The sequence below is a fragment of the Diabrotica undecimpunctata genome, chromosome 3, assembly GCF_040954645.1.
Source record: "Diabrotica undecimpunctata isolate CICGRU chromosome 3, icDiaUnde3, whole genome shotgun sequence".
Taxonomy (NCBI): domain Eukaryota; kingdom Metazoa; phylum Arthropoda; class Insecta; order Coleoptera; family Chrysomelidae; genus Diabrotica; species Diabrotica undecimpunctata.
Window position 1 is genome coordinate 101,581,688 of NC_092805.1, and position 16,999 is coordinate 101,598,686.

A 16,999-nucleotide genomic window follows, 5' to 3' on the forward strand; every position below is an offset into this window, starting at 1 on the left:
AACAAGAATATAGATGACAATAATTCAAAACAAAATCGTTAGTCCACTGTATTTTTTTCAAATCTATTGACTGTGTAACAAACGAACACGTATGCTTGGCTTAACACTGCACAATTTACAATTAAAGGTTGACTAGGGCGTTATCATAATTAGAAATCTGAACGAGACGTATTTGGTGGTTAAAACTCAAAGGAAATATAGTACACGCGACGATTCTCAAAGGAAAATTTAAGGAGATAATAGAGGTAAATGAGGAAGTTCTCATTCCGGGAATTCATATAATATTAACCGATATGGCATTCGAATTAAATATCTGATTGGTTTTGCATTTGCCATAACGATAAACAAATGACAAGGCCAATCCTTAATGTTTGTGGAATAAATATAGAATATAATTGTCTCTCATAGTAAATTGTACGTAATATGTTTTTCATAAACTATCCAGTTTGTTCATTCTCGCGTCTGACAGCACAACGAAAAATATAGTATATCACAAGATTCTTGGTTAGATTAACCACCCTTCCACTCGACCTAAGAGGTCTATTGTGGCTCATCTCTAGATTAAAGTTGTCCCTTCAGCCCAGTCTTTTTAAGTCTATTATGGCCTTTATATTTAGGTGACATTTCTACGAAGTTGTAGGGCTTGAGTTGATAATGCTCAAATGTATTGAGCCTTATCCTTTCCAACCCTGGCCAGTTGCACAGGACGTGTTCCGCCGTCTCTTCATCAGCCTGACAGAATCAGCTATTCGCACTTTCTGTCAGTCAGATTTTGTTATGTGTACCTTGAGGCGACAGTGTCCTGTTAGGAGACCTACGATAATTTGCAGATCATTCCTATTCATATTTAGGAGATCTTTGGATCTCTTCTTCGAAAGTTCATGTCTAAAAGCCTTCTAATGTTTGAGACACATTTGTTCATACTAGTGGTTACGTTTCATCCGTTCCACCCAGTCCGATATTGTTCTTGTGGCTGTGCTTCTTGCTATGCCAACGAAAGGTTCCGGGCCTATGACTGTTTCTTTTGTCTCTCCCGTGGCAAGTAGGTCCGCTTTTTCGTTCCCTTTAATTTCAGCATGTCCAGGCACCGATGCCAGGCACCCACAGTACAGTTCTAAACTAATTCGGAATAAGTTTTTAAGATCTGTCCCTGCAGGCACATCTCTTAGCATAAAGGATACTTCCGTTAAGATAGGCAAAATGCTCTCAATCCCAGAATTAAATTTTTTACGTTCTATGATCTTTTTACATTGCAATCAATTTAAAACTTTCAAAAAAATCACACGCATAGTTGAAGCTTTCACAAAACTTGTGTATTTTTATGGTATTTTTATAGACCCATAGTTTGACTATACATAACCTAAAAATGCATTTTCTTCTTATTTTAAAACGAGAGTCATAAAAATTTAAACATATATGATTAAATATTATTATTAATTGAATGACATTTATAACTTATTTACATTGACAGATATTCTTTTAATTTTTTTACTTCTCATTTAATGTCTACATTTTAGTTATTTTTCATGCAGTTTTTAATTTAAAACTGCTTAGAATAAATATATGATGGCTAGAAACTAATAGATCGAGAGTAGTGAATTGACGGGAAGAACCGCTTTCTTGTGGCGCTAGTTCCATGAAGCTCGCCTCGGCATTTTACTATAGAGATAAAAGACGCTTATTGGGATAGGGAGAGGGGGTAGAGGGTTAAAATTGCGCTAAACCTTATTTTTTATCCCTTAGAACGTAAAAAATTGAATTCTAGGAGTGAGGACATTTTGTCTATCTTTACGGGAGATCCAACTCCAACTCCTTCATCGGTTTTAGAGCCGTCTGTATATCAGCATTGATCTGCCATTATGATATTCGCTTTATTCGACTCCGATTCGCCCCTTCCTGAAAAGAGGGCGATAAACGGCTTTTCGAATTTATATTTAGATTGTATGCATCTGGTACCATTTTCATCTCTCCAACACTGGGTGATTTTTAATTATCTCTCCAGATTTTATCCTAGTGTCCTTTTGCCCTGCTTCCTGGTGGATTATCCGCCTTTTGTATGCTCCTAGTTAAAAAAAAAAGAATAAAAATACATATTTGACGTGCTGTACTTTATTATTTTTACGAAATAATATAAAAAATATCTTGATTTTAACAAAACAAATGCTTACAATGATTTAAGATGACATAAATGCTATTACATACTAATAAAAACAAATTATATAAAAAACATGAGAGTTGTACTGTAGTCGAGAACAAATTAAAATAATAAAAATAAACGAAACTGTGTATTTACAATTAAATTTTTATTCAAAGAAATACATTATTTTGAAAATATATTAAATTTTGTTTGTTGTTTACTACAGTGAACGAGGAAAGATAAAATATCATCGTTACTTTCCTCGACACTTGTTTTAGACAGACAATCAAAAAACAAATTTCCAAAATTATATCTATAACCGAAGTAAAAATATATAAATAGTAATATCTATTCACTTTTAAACATTTCGACAAGAGTCTAAATATTTAAAACCTCTATTAATTTTACTGAGTGAAGACCTCCAGTCAGATACCTCGTAACACTCACACACAACACATTGATAGATTCTAAGTATTTCTAAGACATATAAAACTTTATAAACTCCTCTATATCATTAAACAGTGCAAATAAAGTACAGAACTGAGCTTCACGCAGTATGAATTTTGCTTTTCCAACAGTTATCTTGCTTTGCAATATAATATTCTTAATACTCCACATGATGTTAGCATTTTAAATAATAAAAATAAAGAAAGAAGCAAATCTATCAGCAGACAGAATGTAACATATAAACAATAAACTTTGAACAGTCACGCCTCTTCTGTATCGGTTATTGGTGAAATGAATATTAATCAGTATAAACCGATATTATATCAAAGAGAATATATATACATTTTTCCTCTGAAGTCTGTTGCACGTCATCAATGAGATTTCTGCGTCGTCACAGCACAACCCACTGTTATTATTATGGCTTTAAGCTGATATTCCGAAAGTGCACCAACGTTCACAATAGTAGAAAATATAATGACGATTTTTTCGATAATTTTATAATTATTTTGACTTCATATTCCCAGTAAAATAAAATTTATAGAGCTGTTTTAAGATTAGGACTCGAAAAACAATAATTTACATTAATATCACATTAAATGTTAACTACTATTTACAGAGCTGCGATATGTATTTATATTAAAGATTTGTGTAATATAAACAAACCTAAAATTATGACAATAAGTAGTTATTTTTAGTATTTCTACTACAAAATGCCTAATTTGGTAAATTAAAAAAGGTTTTCGGTGAATAATTACTGAACTCTGTATGGCAATAATTTTCCTCTAAACAGAATGATGAAATGGACTTGTAAATGGGTTTGTAAATCAATGCTTTCAAAACAAAAACCATTGTATTCAATAGAACTCACCAAGAAGAAATTATGACCAAAATAAATGCCACCTCGAAACGACTTTTTCCATTAGCTCAGCTCCAGACAGAAAAATTTGCCATACTAGCTGGCAACTTTAATCGAGAAGTTACTTAAGAAAATGAGGATAATAAAATCGTTTAATATGTTGGAAGGTTATTTATTTGATATTCTTAAGAATGCAAACAGAATAAATAAAAATTAATTTAATAACATAGTATTTATAATTTATAATGGTCTTCTTCTTGAAGTACCTTCTCCTATCGGAGGTTGGCTACCATCACAGCAATCTTTACTTTGTTGGCTGCAGCTCTGAACAACTGTATTGAACTGCACCAATACCACTCCCTTAAATTTCGCAACCAGGAAATCCTCCTACGTCCCACATTTCTCTTTCCCTAGATTATAATGGTATACTGTTTAAATCGTTATGAATATTTTGTCAACTAGTAGTTTGTTTTGTATTTAAGTTTAATAATATAAATTCTTGATTGTAATTGATTACTTTTTATCGATGCAACTTTTCCTAGTGTCGAAACAGATGAATTAAAAATAATTTTCACTATTTCATAATTCCATACATTCTCTACTACCCCGACAATACAATAAAGCTATACGGAAATGACAACGTGTAATCTAATGACGTGCAATGGATTCATGAGAAAAATAACTTTCAAATGATTAGCAATGAAAGTGATTACTCTTTCAAACAATACTCAAAAATCAGGTTACCTATGAGACAATTACTGTTCATGTTAGCATGCTATCTCACAAAATTCGGTGACAAATATATTTTATAATTAGGTGAACATTGAAGTATAAAACGTTCACAAGAAAACTCATCATCTAAGACATTTTTATTGCGACGCAAAATTTTAAGAGAAAAAAAAGACACCAATAAAAATATAGATAGGCTCTTTAATTATTGTACGTTAAGTTAAGAGAAGTAGTTAATGCATTTCAGTAACAAAATACATGTTTAAATTCACAGATTTACCACAAGAAAAAATTATATAACATTTTATGTAGTTCATCACAAAAACAACATAACTTAGTCATTTCTGCAAATTTGTATATAATCCATGTATTTTGTGATTGAAAGAAAAATCTGATGTTAAGTATTTCAGTTCTGTACATCCAGACCACACATGTACGCTCATAACCAAACATTGATTTATTTTTTGCCGTGAGAAACTGATGTAGTCGTACAAATGACGGCAAAGCCAGCAGAAACCACTGACCAGAACAATAATGTTGCTTCCAAATGGTTAACGATATATCTGATGAAATCTAAGGCTTGTGTCCACAGAGGATTCACGTTACCTTTTGAAGTTAAAGGTAGTAGACTTCTGGCTTTCAGGTAGTCGGTTAGGAAAGGAGAGTCCAAGGAAACGACTGGCAAATATTCGGAAATTTTTTCTCTTGTCCACCAAGCTCTTTGACTCCTAAAAAACAATAATAGAAACATTATAAACGCTAGCATATTTTTATATATTTCCGTTTAAAATATACTTTATAATAATTCGCTTGACATTTTGTAATTGTACATTATTTCGTGATTTATAGGTCATGGTTTGAAATTATTTCTTCCTGACGTTTTGTATACCACTGTGTCAAACCTGGTCAAAGACGATACCGCAACGGTAGTAACTAGCATATGTTGAAATAATTAAATGTTTTAAATGTATTAATCTTAACCGGAGTTACCTAGAGTAACCTGTTAACGTACCGAATTATTACTCTGGAAAAACGGATAATGTTCATGAAAATGGTATTGCTATAACTTTCAAAGAGCAACTTGAAAACCTGGTTCATAAACTTGTTCCTGTTTCAGACCGAATAGTGATGATAACTGTTAAAAGTAAGATTAATATAAACTTAATACAGTACAGCCCAAAATAAACAGTAATGAAACTGAAACATAGGTGTCTCTTTGTGCGCGCTGTCAAACCCAAAGTAACTAGTTTAGACCTGTCAAGTAATGCTTAAACAATTAATTAGTAAGGCCTAGTTGTTAAAAATGGTGTTAAGTACAGAGGAGAAAGTGACTCTGATGCAGCATTATTTTCGCTCATACACAATAGGCCGACGTAATGGTGCAAGTCTGCGTTGAGTGATCAATTCACACAACGGTTTAATAAATGTTCTTCAAGTAATGCTGTAATTTTGAAGGTTATTGAAAAGTTCGAAATACGGGTAATGTATTGTGTCAACGAAAAGGACGTCCCTGAGTCCCAGGACAGTTAACAACAACAATAACCATGAATGTGTTTTAAAGTGAATCTTGGAAAATCCGAAAGCCAGCCAGTCAAGGACAGTGTTGCATCTTACTTAAAAAAACTTCCTTGCAAAGAATCCTGAGGGAACTGGGTGCATTTTCGTATGTGATACAGGTACACCAACAATTACATCCTCGAGATTATCGCAGTAGAGCGGAAAATTGCGCCAGAATTCTTGTGTTACATTGTGAAAATCCTGAATTTTTCAAAAATATATGGTTTTTAGACGAAGTACATTTTCATTTGTCAGGCCACGTAAATCGTCGCACAAATCGATTTCTGGGCTGACCAGATGGAGTTCAAGAAGTTCGTTTACGTAGTGCAAAAGTTAGTGTTTGGTGTGCAGTTTCGGGACACGAAATCATTGGTTCATACTTTATCGAAGAAAATGGTAGGCAAGTCACACTTAAGTAATTTCAACACGCTTTGTCTTGATACTACGTGTCAATTCTGTCGTGCACGCAATTTTTCCAGCAGGACGGGACAACTTGCCATACTGCTGTCGCAATTCGTCAATTTCTTCAGGGACATTTTTCAAGCAGATTCATTTTAAGATTTCACATTCTCCAGACATCACATCACCAGGCGCATACATTTAGGGGATAGCTTAAACTGCTGTTTTTAAACGGGCACCACAAATCACCGATGAATTAAAGTATGCCGTTAGAGGCTTCTTCGCGGACCTGAGATAATTCTTATTCCATAACATGACGAGAAACTGGGAACATCGGTATAAAGTCCGTCTCAAGTGAGGAAGTGTACATTTCTAACATGTAATAAAGTGTCAATATGCTGGTATCTGATCGGCCTATGGTGGAGCAGTACGGCAAGAGATAAGGGCTTGCGGCTAGGTGATACTCCTCCATAGATCCCTACCGGAAGGGCGTGGAACGCCTAAATACCGGGTATATATATATATAATAAAGTGTCAATAATATGTATTTCTTAAAACAATAAAATAATTACAAGTTTAGTACCGTTTATTTTGGGCTGTAACTGAAACACAAAATACAAGAATTTTGTGTAACAATACATCAACACTAAAGTAAGAGAAGACATAACTCCCGAAATATTACTGGAGGATTCTGTCTTAGGGGCATAAATTAAAGGGGTAATAGACTGGTGGAGTTCTGTCAGGTGGAAAACTACTTTTTTACTAGCAACTTATCTTTTAAATGACCAAAAAGATGTCTCTATACGTGGATATCACTGAAAGATGGCTATGGTATTGTAATGCGTAACCAAATCAATTATAGTTATGGACGCGACAACAATATCAGGAACTATAAGAATTGCAACGAAAACTACATTAAAGCCTTATTTAAAGATGCTCGAGAATCACTACCTAACTTAAGTTGAAAGACCATCAACCTTAAAGGTTAAGTGAAACTATACCAAACCTACACCAAAAACAATAAAGCCAGTGGACCTGATCAACATACAGTAAATGACTAAAATTAATCTCAAATGACAATATAAAAAAACTCACAGTACTATTCAATCAGTGAAATTTCATCAGACTGGTTAAAATCATGAGTGGTTGTGGTTGTCTTTTTAAAGACAAATTATATGCTCCAATTTTTCTGAAGGGTATTCTCAAGTTACAGTTAATTTTATGTAATCCAACGATTTATCTTTCAATATAGTCGTCCCAAGCACGCACCTCGAAAATTCTGACAATACTTTAAATTCACCTACCTTAAAATGGATAATATATGTCTAAACTGTAAATATGAATGAGGTAGATAAAATTAAATTATGAGAAGAAATAACAAAACAAAAATTTTTTTTCCGAAGTGGTAATCGAAACGACAAAATAAACAGTTTTTGAAATTGTTGTCTTGTGGCATTAAAATATTATTTTTAACCGAAATTACAGAAAAGATTAATCTGAAAGTAAGCCTCACAGCCCTAAATGAAATAGAGGCAGCGATAGCAACACTGAACAATACTCTAAAAGAGGCTACTAATTAGGCAACACCAATATTAAATACAGAAAACAAGACGTACAGAAAAAAGAAAATCCGGAGCGATATGGCACCGAACACATGTCCCTGCAGATAAAACTAAATTAAACAAAATAACTAACCAACTAAAAGCTAAAATTAAAGCTGATCAAGAAAGATCATTCATGGATTACCTCACTAGATTAACTGATATGAGAACTCTATCTGGAAACCTATCCGACACCCAAAAAACCTAAAACTCAAGTAGATACCTTCAATCCGCAACGAAATCGATCACAATTCTCAGTGGACCAGAAGCGATGAAGAAAAGCTTGGCTATTTGCAGCCAAACTACTCACGCCAAACACTCCTATACCAAATGATAAAGTAATAAGTTATCAGTTAAAGAAGTACAAGAAAAAATAAAGTACTTAAATATTCGAAGGTGTGGACAAAGTAACTCAAAAAATGCTAAAGGAATTGCCAAGAGAGGGAATAACTCTTGTTACATACATATTTAATGTTATTTAAGACTCAACTACTAAAATGCTGAAACTTGCAGAAATAATACCCAATCTGAACCTTGACAAAAATTCAAATAATGTTACATCATATCGACCAATAAGTTTACTACCTGTTATACTTGAAACACCACAATACTCTGAAAGACTGCTGTTACAAGAATAAATTCTGATCCTGATACTCAAAAATGGATACCAACTCACCAGTTTGGCTTTAGTGAGAAACACTCACTAAAGTGAGTGTTTAACAAATCCACAGAATTATTCATAATATAAACCAAGGATTAGAAGACAAACAGTTTTGCACCACCGTTTTGGTGTAGAAGACAAACAGTTTTAGATGTCAGTCAAGCTTTGACAAGGTTTGAAACACAGGATTATTATTTAAGATAATAAATATCTTCCTATCACATATTTCAAATTATTAAGATCTTATCTAAGTGACAGGGATTTTAGAACAAAATTCAATGAACATACATCAGACAGTTTTCTCATCAAATCCGGTATAAAATAAGGAAGTATTATTTGCCCACTTCTATATGTACTATACACAAAAAGCTTCTTTTCTTCAGTTTTTACATAATTTTGCAAGAACTGTCATAATCTAATGTCAGATTTTCCCCTCGAAAAAATGTTTACTTCTTAGATCATATTCTTAAATTTTTCGTTGCTTTTTATGTAGTTTATTTGATTTTGAACTATTATTATATATCTTCTTGAGTATATGCTAGAGACTGCGGGTGTTGCTAATTTAGAGAGATTAAAAAAGTATTTATTATGCAAAGATTATGCTCGGTGTTGAATTATACAAATTTGCCTTGTCTTTCGTTTCCCTCGTTTACTTCGGTTATTATTTACTTCGGTTAAGATTCTAAGAACTTATAATAATAATTTAGATTCCCTCAGTTATTCAAAATCATCTCATTATACCTCGAGTTCTTAGACCATTACTTAAAAGAACAAAAAACCTACTTAGGCTTAAAACTTACCTTTGATTCCAACCTGTATATTGATATTTATATACAAGAGCTCTTAGATATTTGGGTGGTACATTACGATACGGCGAATCTCTAAAATCTATGAGGGCAAGAACGGCAGGTTTGTGAGCCAGGATTCTATGGGCGAATGACATCAACCACGGTTGTTGATCGTAACTCACATAAGCTGCGGTCGCTAAGTGCCAGTCCAGCTGTGGCGAATGAGGAGCTAAAACAAGAAAAAATACATATATGAAAAGGTATGTTTCTAAAACTATTTGCATGAGTTCTAAGCTTTTGTCAAATATTTCGTTGGGAATAAACCACCTTTTAAAGTTTTAAATATTTCACATTTACTAGGTATAATACGATATGTTTTATGTAAATATTGTTTCGGCAATCAATATTCTTTTAAATCCAATAAAAAAAAAACAGTCAAATTCAAATAAATTTGAGGAAAATTTTAAGAAGTTGTTTATAGCATACGCAATAAAATAATATTCGTAACAGGCATATTTTTAACTAGAATTACACAGGCCGACAAGTCTGAGACCCAGAAAACAGAGTATACTTTTCCGAAGGTTTTTGAATAGGGATCTGAGCTCTAAATTGCCGAATTGGTTGTGTTTTGAGATATCCTAATCTAAAAGTGCAAAAATAGAGTTTTTTTTGCATAGACATATAATAAAAGATAGGCTCATCGCTACAATACCAGTCCGTTTCCCCAGTGCGACAGAGAAAACTGATGCAAAGCAGTACCTGCATCCCTTTCTAATTTGCCAGGTTTATCGACCACGTGACCTAAATGAGGTCACGTAGTCGATTAGACAGAGATGCAGGGACTGCTTTGCGTCAGTTTTCTCTGTAGCACTTGGAGAACACGAATGTATTGCAGCAGTCAGTCTATCTTGTATTATATGTCTCATTCAGCAGCCTAGTTTTTGAAAAGTTTTTAGCATTGTTGATACGATTGTTTTGTATTCTGCATCTCAATGATTTCCTAGAAAATCATTTAAAACAAACCCATGCTTCTTTTTATGTCAGTGTCACAGTTTTCTCAAAATTTTCATCTCTCATTAGCTTTCTAATGTCAAGGCCTACAAAAACAGTAGGGGTGGTTTGTAGTGGTTAATAGGTTTAGAGCTGTTCTGTTTCGATCATTAAACGCAATTACTGTTTGTGATTTTATTTTGCCCATTTGTGGGGAGATTTCTAGGGGTTGGTAGAGTTTGGGGTGTTTGGTTTGAGATCGTTGGATTTGGGGTTTTATTGATTTGGGTTTCCAGGTTTGAGGTTGTTGGAATACGTTTTATGAATTTGGGATTTCTAAATTTAGATTTTCTTTTATACTATATAAACATATGGTTTTTAGGTTTTTTTAAAACTAAGAATGAGATAGCTCAGCTAAAAAAGAAGCTATCCGAGTAAACTAAATGCCATTTAAAATATTGAGAACTGTACTTTAAGCTGGTTGTAACAGTTTCTGGGAGAAAAATTGTACATATGACGATGTTACAGAACCTCAAAAATTACCAAAAAACAACTATTTTTGCACTTTTAGCTTTTAGGTTAGGATATCTCAGAAACCAGAGCCAAATTGGTCAATTTCGAGCTCAGATTCGGACTCAGCGCACAAAAACCTTCCAAAAACTATATTCTGATCTCTGGGTTCGAATATTGGTAAAATTTTGTGAGCCTGTAAAAATAAATACAAGTGGACAAAATGTTCTCTATCTGTTAATTAATTAATCTAACGATTAATGAACATACATTACGATAACATACAGTTGTAGTAATCTGAAAACTGCATATAACGCGTAATTAGAGCGAAAAGAACAGAAGGTTGTTTTTAAAACCCATCAAATTTGAAAAAACTGGTTGTGTCAAGAAATGTATAAAATGCACGGATAGTGATGTAGATGAAAATCAAGCAGTTCGTGCAATTAATGAATAACGGGAACAACGTGAAATTGCCGTATGTAGTCTAGCTGAAATCAATTTTCCTTGTATCAGCACCCTAATTTCAAGAGAAACTGGTATTAGTGCTAGAATTGTATGAAATATTTTAAAAAGAAACAAGTACCATTGCTACAAATTGCAAAAAACTCTACAAAAATTGCAAAAACAGGAAATTTTCCCTGCCGATTATGAACGACGATTATGATAGTGTTTTGTGAGGACATGATGGAACTTACTAATCGTGACGAAGATTTCATGAAAAAAATCTTACATGAGTCTTCATTTTTTCTTTAACTTGCCATCACAATCCATATGTTACCGTAGTGAAACTTTACAGAAAATAGGCACATAAGTGTTCCTTACAAAACACAATACACTCAAAAAGTCAACGTCTGGGCTGGTATTTCAGGTGACAACGCAATTGGCCCTTTTTTCATTGTAGCCACTTTGTGTCGTCGTAAATACCTAAATCTCCTGAGAAATCACATAATTCCAGCAGATCGAGCATAACCTATTACTATTGATGCAAATTTGTTGCAACAAGACAGCTCTCCAGCTCACAATACATGGGAGCTGTTAGATTTTTTAAACATTACATGTCCAGATAGTTATTAGTACAAAAGGTACCATAAAAATGCCATCACACTCTCCTGATCTTGCATTGTTGGACTTTTTCGTATGGAGTTATGTGAAGCAACAAATTTACCGACATTAGTATGAACGTACCGGAAATTTGGACAAATTACGTCAAAAAATCATTCAGGCTTTTTAGAGCATAACTCCCGAAATATTGTCGAACACCCGAAGGCAATTATATGTATAATGGATTGGGCTACTGCTTGGCTGAACGTGGTGGACTTTTTGAAAAAGTTTAAAAAAGTTTTAATTAAAATTATAAAATTGTTATTTTTTAGAATATATTTTTTTAATTTATGCCGTTAAGAATTTATTATGTTATTTTTATGAATTGAGATTAAAGAAACTGTTGATTTAATCTAAGATATGAAGCTGCTTTTAAATCTTATAATCACATCATTAAAATATTTCCCCAGACCACATAAAAAATAAACTTTCTTTCGGCAACAATGAAGAGACAAGACTGCCCATAGTGCTTACAGGTCTATCACTGACATATGGATATCTGTTATTCTCTGACATACATCTGCATTTTTCAATGTTTTGCTTTATTTGACAATCTTGGATTAATTGATTATCTTCAGAAAAAACTTTTAACATATTCTAAACAATTTTTTTAAATTCCAATGTCAATTGGATCTGCCTACTTATAAACGTAACTGTCTCCATTATATACAAAAATTTCCCGCAAAAGACAAATTCATAATGTAATTAAATAATATTCCGAGTACGTTTATTCTAATTACGGAGTCATTACAATAGGCAATTATATGGATCTAATAAGAATTATAATTATAATAATAAATATCTTTTTTCGGAATATCACTGGTCAGCCAAAATAATAACACCTATTATATAAATAATCCGCCAGTCGATTTGAATTTCACTGTAAAGCAATAGTAATATCCTAATAATAAATAAAACTTCGAAAACAAAACTAAACAGTCAGAACTTTCCGTCTCCAAACAGTTAGTAATGGAGTCAACTCACTAGGTAACAATATTGATGAAATAGACAAACAATTTTTAAGCATTTCATATAAAAAAATCTATCAAATAATAAATATCAAATCAAGACTTACCAACAAACGGTAATGAAGCATTCGGGTTTCCTGGTTTGTATAAAAAGTTATATTCTTTCCAGGGCCCATCAACGTTATCGGCCCCTTCAAACACAATTTCTCTTCGTCCATTACCTGCGGGAAATTTGGTGAAGGGGCTGCTATAAGGATTAACGACATGTAACTTGTGTAACCTGTTGTATATAGTACGGATGTTTGGATCCACAGTGGAATTTGAGACTGGGCGTAAAGATGCCAATGGTACCTGTAACATATTTCTTTAAATTATTTTTATCTATATAATACAATTTTGTAGATTTAAGTCTTTTATCTAATTATATTTGCTAAACCAAAATTAACAAAATTTGTTATAAAGAGATGTATACGTTTTTGATATTTTATTTATAAAATAAATACTCACTGTGCTTGATAAGAAAATAGCAACAGCAATACTAGAGTAAAATACTGTTGACAGAATGGCTAATACTTTATTTCCTGAGCCATGGTTGTCAAAGAGAATTTGTGAGAGAGCGTATAGAACTGTCACAGCCAAGGAAACCAATCCAAAATATATGGTATAAATAAGTGCTTGTCCAATATATTTCTCGAACTGTGCCTTTGTAAATCCTGAAATATATTAAAATATTACTATTTATAGTCTTACAGAAATAACTAAAATCACTATATGGGCCAACTTGAGGAATGACAGGCACCTATACACACCAAGATATGTTACTGCATAGAATTATTTCTTTTTATTAACCTAACCTGCTCAAAGTAAAATTTGTATGTTTGCAAAAGTGGCGATTATTTAAAAAAATTTGAAAATTTGTAAATCTTGTCTCCGGTGAAATTAATAAACGTATGAAAATGTGTTAGCAACTTGGTGCAAGTTTCCATGTTTATTAATTGTTCTAACTATTGCGCAATATGGTGTAATATTGCGTAGTTAGCCGGTACGCTCTTATTGTGGCATTGTCTTGAAGAGACAATGCCTTTATGGTTTTATTGGTGGTGGAAATAAAACACAGTCTTTCTAAGAAGAAAAAAACTCAGCTTCAGAGTCTTAGAAAGTTTGCAGAGCCCTTCGAGCAAAGTGCTCTAGGGAGCTACCCTACACGGGTAAAACCATGTACTAGACACTAGTGACTCTACTGACTTGAGATCCGAAAATGTCCTATATTTAAAGATAAATTAACTTTTATATGAAACCTTTTCATTTCTCAACCAATTAAGTTTAATTATAAGTTCCAGAAGGAAGGGCGATGCACATCGAGGTGCGTGATTGGTGGCACCTGACGACAATCTGATGATTTAGCACTTGTCCCTTTACCAAATTTTCCATATTTATATCACAACGTTACAACACTGCACAAAAGTAATGTGATCTGTGAATTCAGGGAGGATGAAGCTTTCCCAACTTTTTCAAACTTTGCCACTGCACACCCAGAACTCGCGTCTCTTCACTATCTTGGGCTAGTGTACATGTATTAGAAATATTGCATGTTTGAGTAATGAAATTAACATAATATAAGATAATAAACTACTAACCTCTTTCACATTACAATGACTACTTAATAATCAAAATTGTTACTTTTAACCAAAACTAATATAAATTAAAATAAACGTTCATTCTCAAAGCGACACCACTATGTGCATATAACATATGACAGCAATAATACAACGTGTTAATGGAGTTATTCACATGTCATTTCTTTTATAATCTGAAGACAAACATATTTCCAATGCCAACTGCAAATATTCAAATTACTTATTGCCTGTGACAACTAAGTAGCACTGAAGATTCTGAAGTCTACAACTTATAAGTTCGTAACATCGTGGAACTGCAAAAAGTTCCTTAAACACCTGGCTAAGCGCAACAAAGTTACTTTGTTATGCGTCCCATGACACAAAGAAATTGTTGTTAATCAAAATTCTTAGAGACTTGTCAAAGGAGCATAAAATATAGTCCATTTGATTTTCTTCTGTTGATCATGGCATTAAACATGTTACTTTATGTTTCTTTTTTGTATGAAGTTTAAAACAGGACAGAAATATTAAATACAATTTATAACTTAGATATCTTGTTGACTGCTCAAACTTATGAATTTTTTTATATGTGTAACATTATTAGTGATTCGATCTTACGCAGACACAGAATTTGTCAGATTTAATAAGCCATACGGATTGATTTACTTACCAATATTGGACTCCACTTGACCATTGTTCAGTTTCAAATTGAAGAGAACAATCGATCCATATATAATACCTATAATAATCACAAAAGATGCTACTTTTCCCAATATTGACCACTTGCCCGAAGACCTCTTCTTATAGAAACATTGATCGTCCAGGAGTACTAATAATAGGGTCAGCACGAGTATATTGGCAAATCCGAAATTACCAGTTAGAATGACGCATATTTGTAAGAATAACTGAAAAATAAGGTTTATGATTAATAATATTTACAATATATAGTACATATAAATATGTTTCAATAATACTTTAAAGCAGCTAAAAATTCATTAATTTTAGGTGCTTTTCTAGCTTCGTATTTGTTCAGATCAAAGAAATGGATACGCGCTTTGCCACAATATATGTTTCGATATCTCTTTTCAATCTTGACCCCCTGGATGGAGCGTAGTGGTCGTCATGATATCGTGTATGGTCCGTCTCCATAGATTTCTGTCTCTGGTCATTTCCATTGCATCATGGATAGGTCTTCTGCAACTTCCTGTGATCTGGTCAATCCATCTCGGAGGTCTTCCTCATGGTCTTCGGCCTTCTACCTTCTCTTGAATGATTAGTTTGGATTTTTCTGAAGAGTCTCTTGTAGATCTTCAGTTCTTTTAGAATATAATTATTTGTTCTACGGTAGGTCCATGGAATTCGCAACTTTCTTCTCCAGTAGAACATTTCATTGGTGTCTATATTTCTCCTTTCTGATTGCCTTACTGTCCAAGTTCGCATCCATATGTCAATACTGGAAATATTAATGAGTTAAACAATCTCATTTTTAGGGTTCTTGAAATACTGGGCTCTTTCCATTGGTCATCATTCCAATAGCGATCTTGGCTAGATCACATCTACGTTTTATCTCCTCCTGAAGCGTCCCTGTGTTTGTGATCAATGATCCCAGAAACAAGAATGAGTTTTGATATATTTGCATCTTTTAGATAATGGTAGGCTGAAGACAAACTGGAATAAATAAACGCAAGCCACCTACCCATGTTTCCCCTACGTAGATACCATCGGCAACCAATATACCAAGAACTACAACGAAAAGATGATCACTTTAACCACGCTTAAAAAATTAAGAGCACGTCTAAACACCAAACAGTAGGTAATTTGGAAGAGATGAGAAATTGATGGAAGCAGAAACACGCTTAGAGAAATAAGTAAATTTAAAATGATCTGTAAAATCGAAACAATGAAAAATAATGTCGGTCTAAAAATAAAATACGTCCAAATAACCATCCAAAATCAAGTGGTAGAATTGACAGAAAAGTACATATATCTCGGTCATGAAATCAAAATAAACAAGGATAATCAGACCTATATGCTCTTAAAGAGACATCTTTAAGAGCAACATCCCGATAGCTATGAAACGGAAGACATTTGAACAATGCGTTCTATTATGACATACGGAGCAGAAACCCTCACTCTCACAAAAACAATAGCACTAAAAATGCGAGTGGCACAAAGACGCATGGAAAGATCGATTCTCGGCGTGACAAAAAAAGACAAAATAAGGAACCAAGACCTAAGGAAAAGAACAGGTATCACTGATGTCGTCGAACGTATAGCTAAGCTGAAATGGAATTGAGCAGATCACATAGCGAGATGTACCAGAAAACTAATTGACTGGCGCCCAAGAGAGACAAACGCAGCAGAGGACGACCATCAACACGCCGGATTGACGGCATTAAACCAATATCCAAGAAATGACAACAAGACGCACAGAACAGTGAAGAGTGACGAAAAATGGGAGAGACCTATGTACAGCAGTGAAGATGATGAACAAACTAAAACAATAAAAATTTTCTTTAGGTAATATTCCTAACGATACAGTGTACGATTTGACTAATCTAGAAGGACAGTAGGTATTTAAATTATATTGTTAAAACTACGTTCAAACCTGAACCCTTTTCAGATAGACGATTGGCCGC

At 33.4% G+C, this 16,999-nt stretch overlaps 1 protein-coding gene across 1 annotated transcript in view; it reads right to left on the reverse strand.

Annotated features, from left to right (window-relative positions):
• Positions 1–2,093: 2,093 nt before the first annotated feature.
• Positions 2,094–16,999, reverse strand: part of LOC140437101 (lipase maturation factor 2-like) — a 43,396-nt gene continuing 28,490 nt past the window's right edge. Inside the window, exons 6-10 of the mRNA XM_072526422.1 lie at positions 15,031–15,265; positions 13,252–13,457; positions 12,852–13,095; positions 9,188–9,404; positions 2,094–4,897 (exon numbers count right to left, since the gene is read on the reverse strand). Of these exons, the coding sequence (XP_072382523.1) occupies positions 4,627–4,897; positions 9,188–9,404; positions 12,852–13,095; positions 13,252–13,457; positions 15,031–15,265 (1,173 nt within the window). The 3' untranslated portion in view covers positions 2,094–4,626. The remainder of the gene's footprint in view (positions 4,898–9,187; positions 9,405–12,851; positions 13,096–13,251; positions 13,458–15,030; positions 15,266–16,999) is intronic.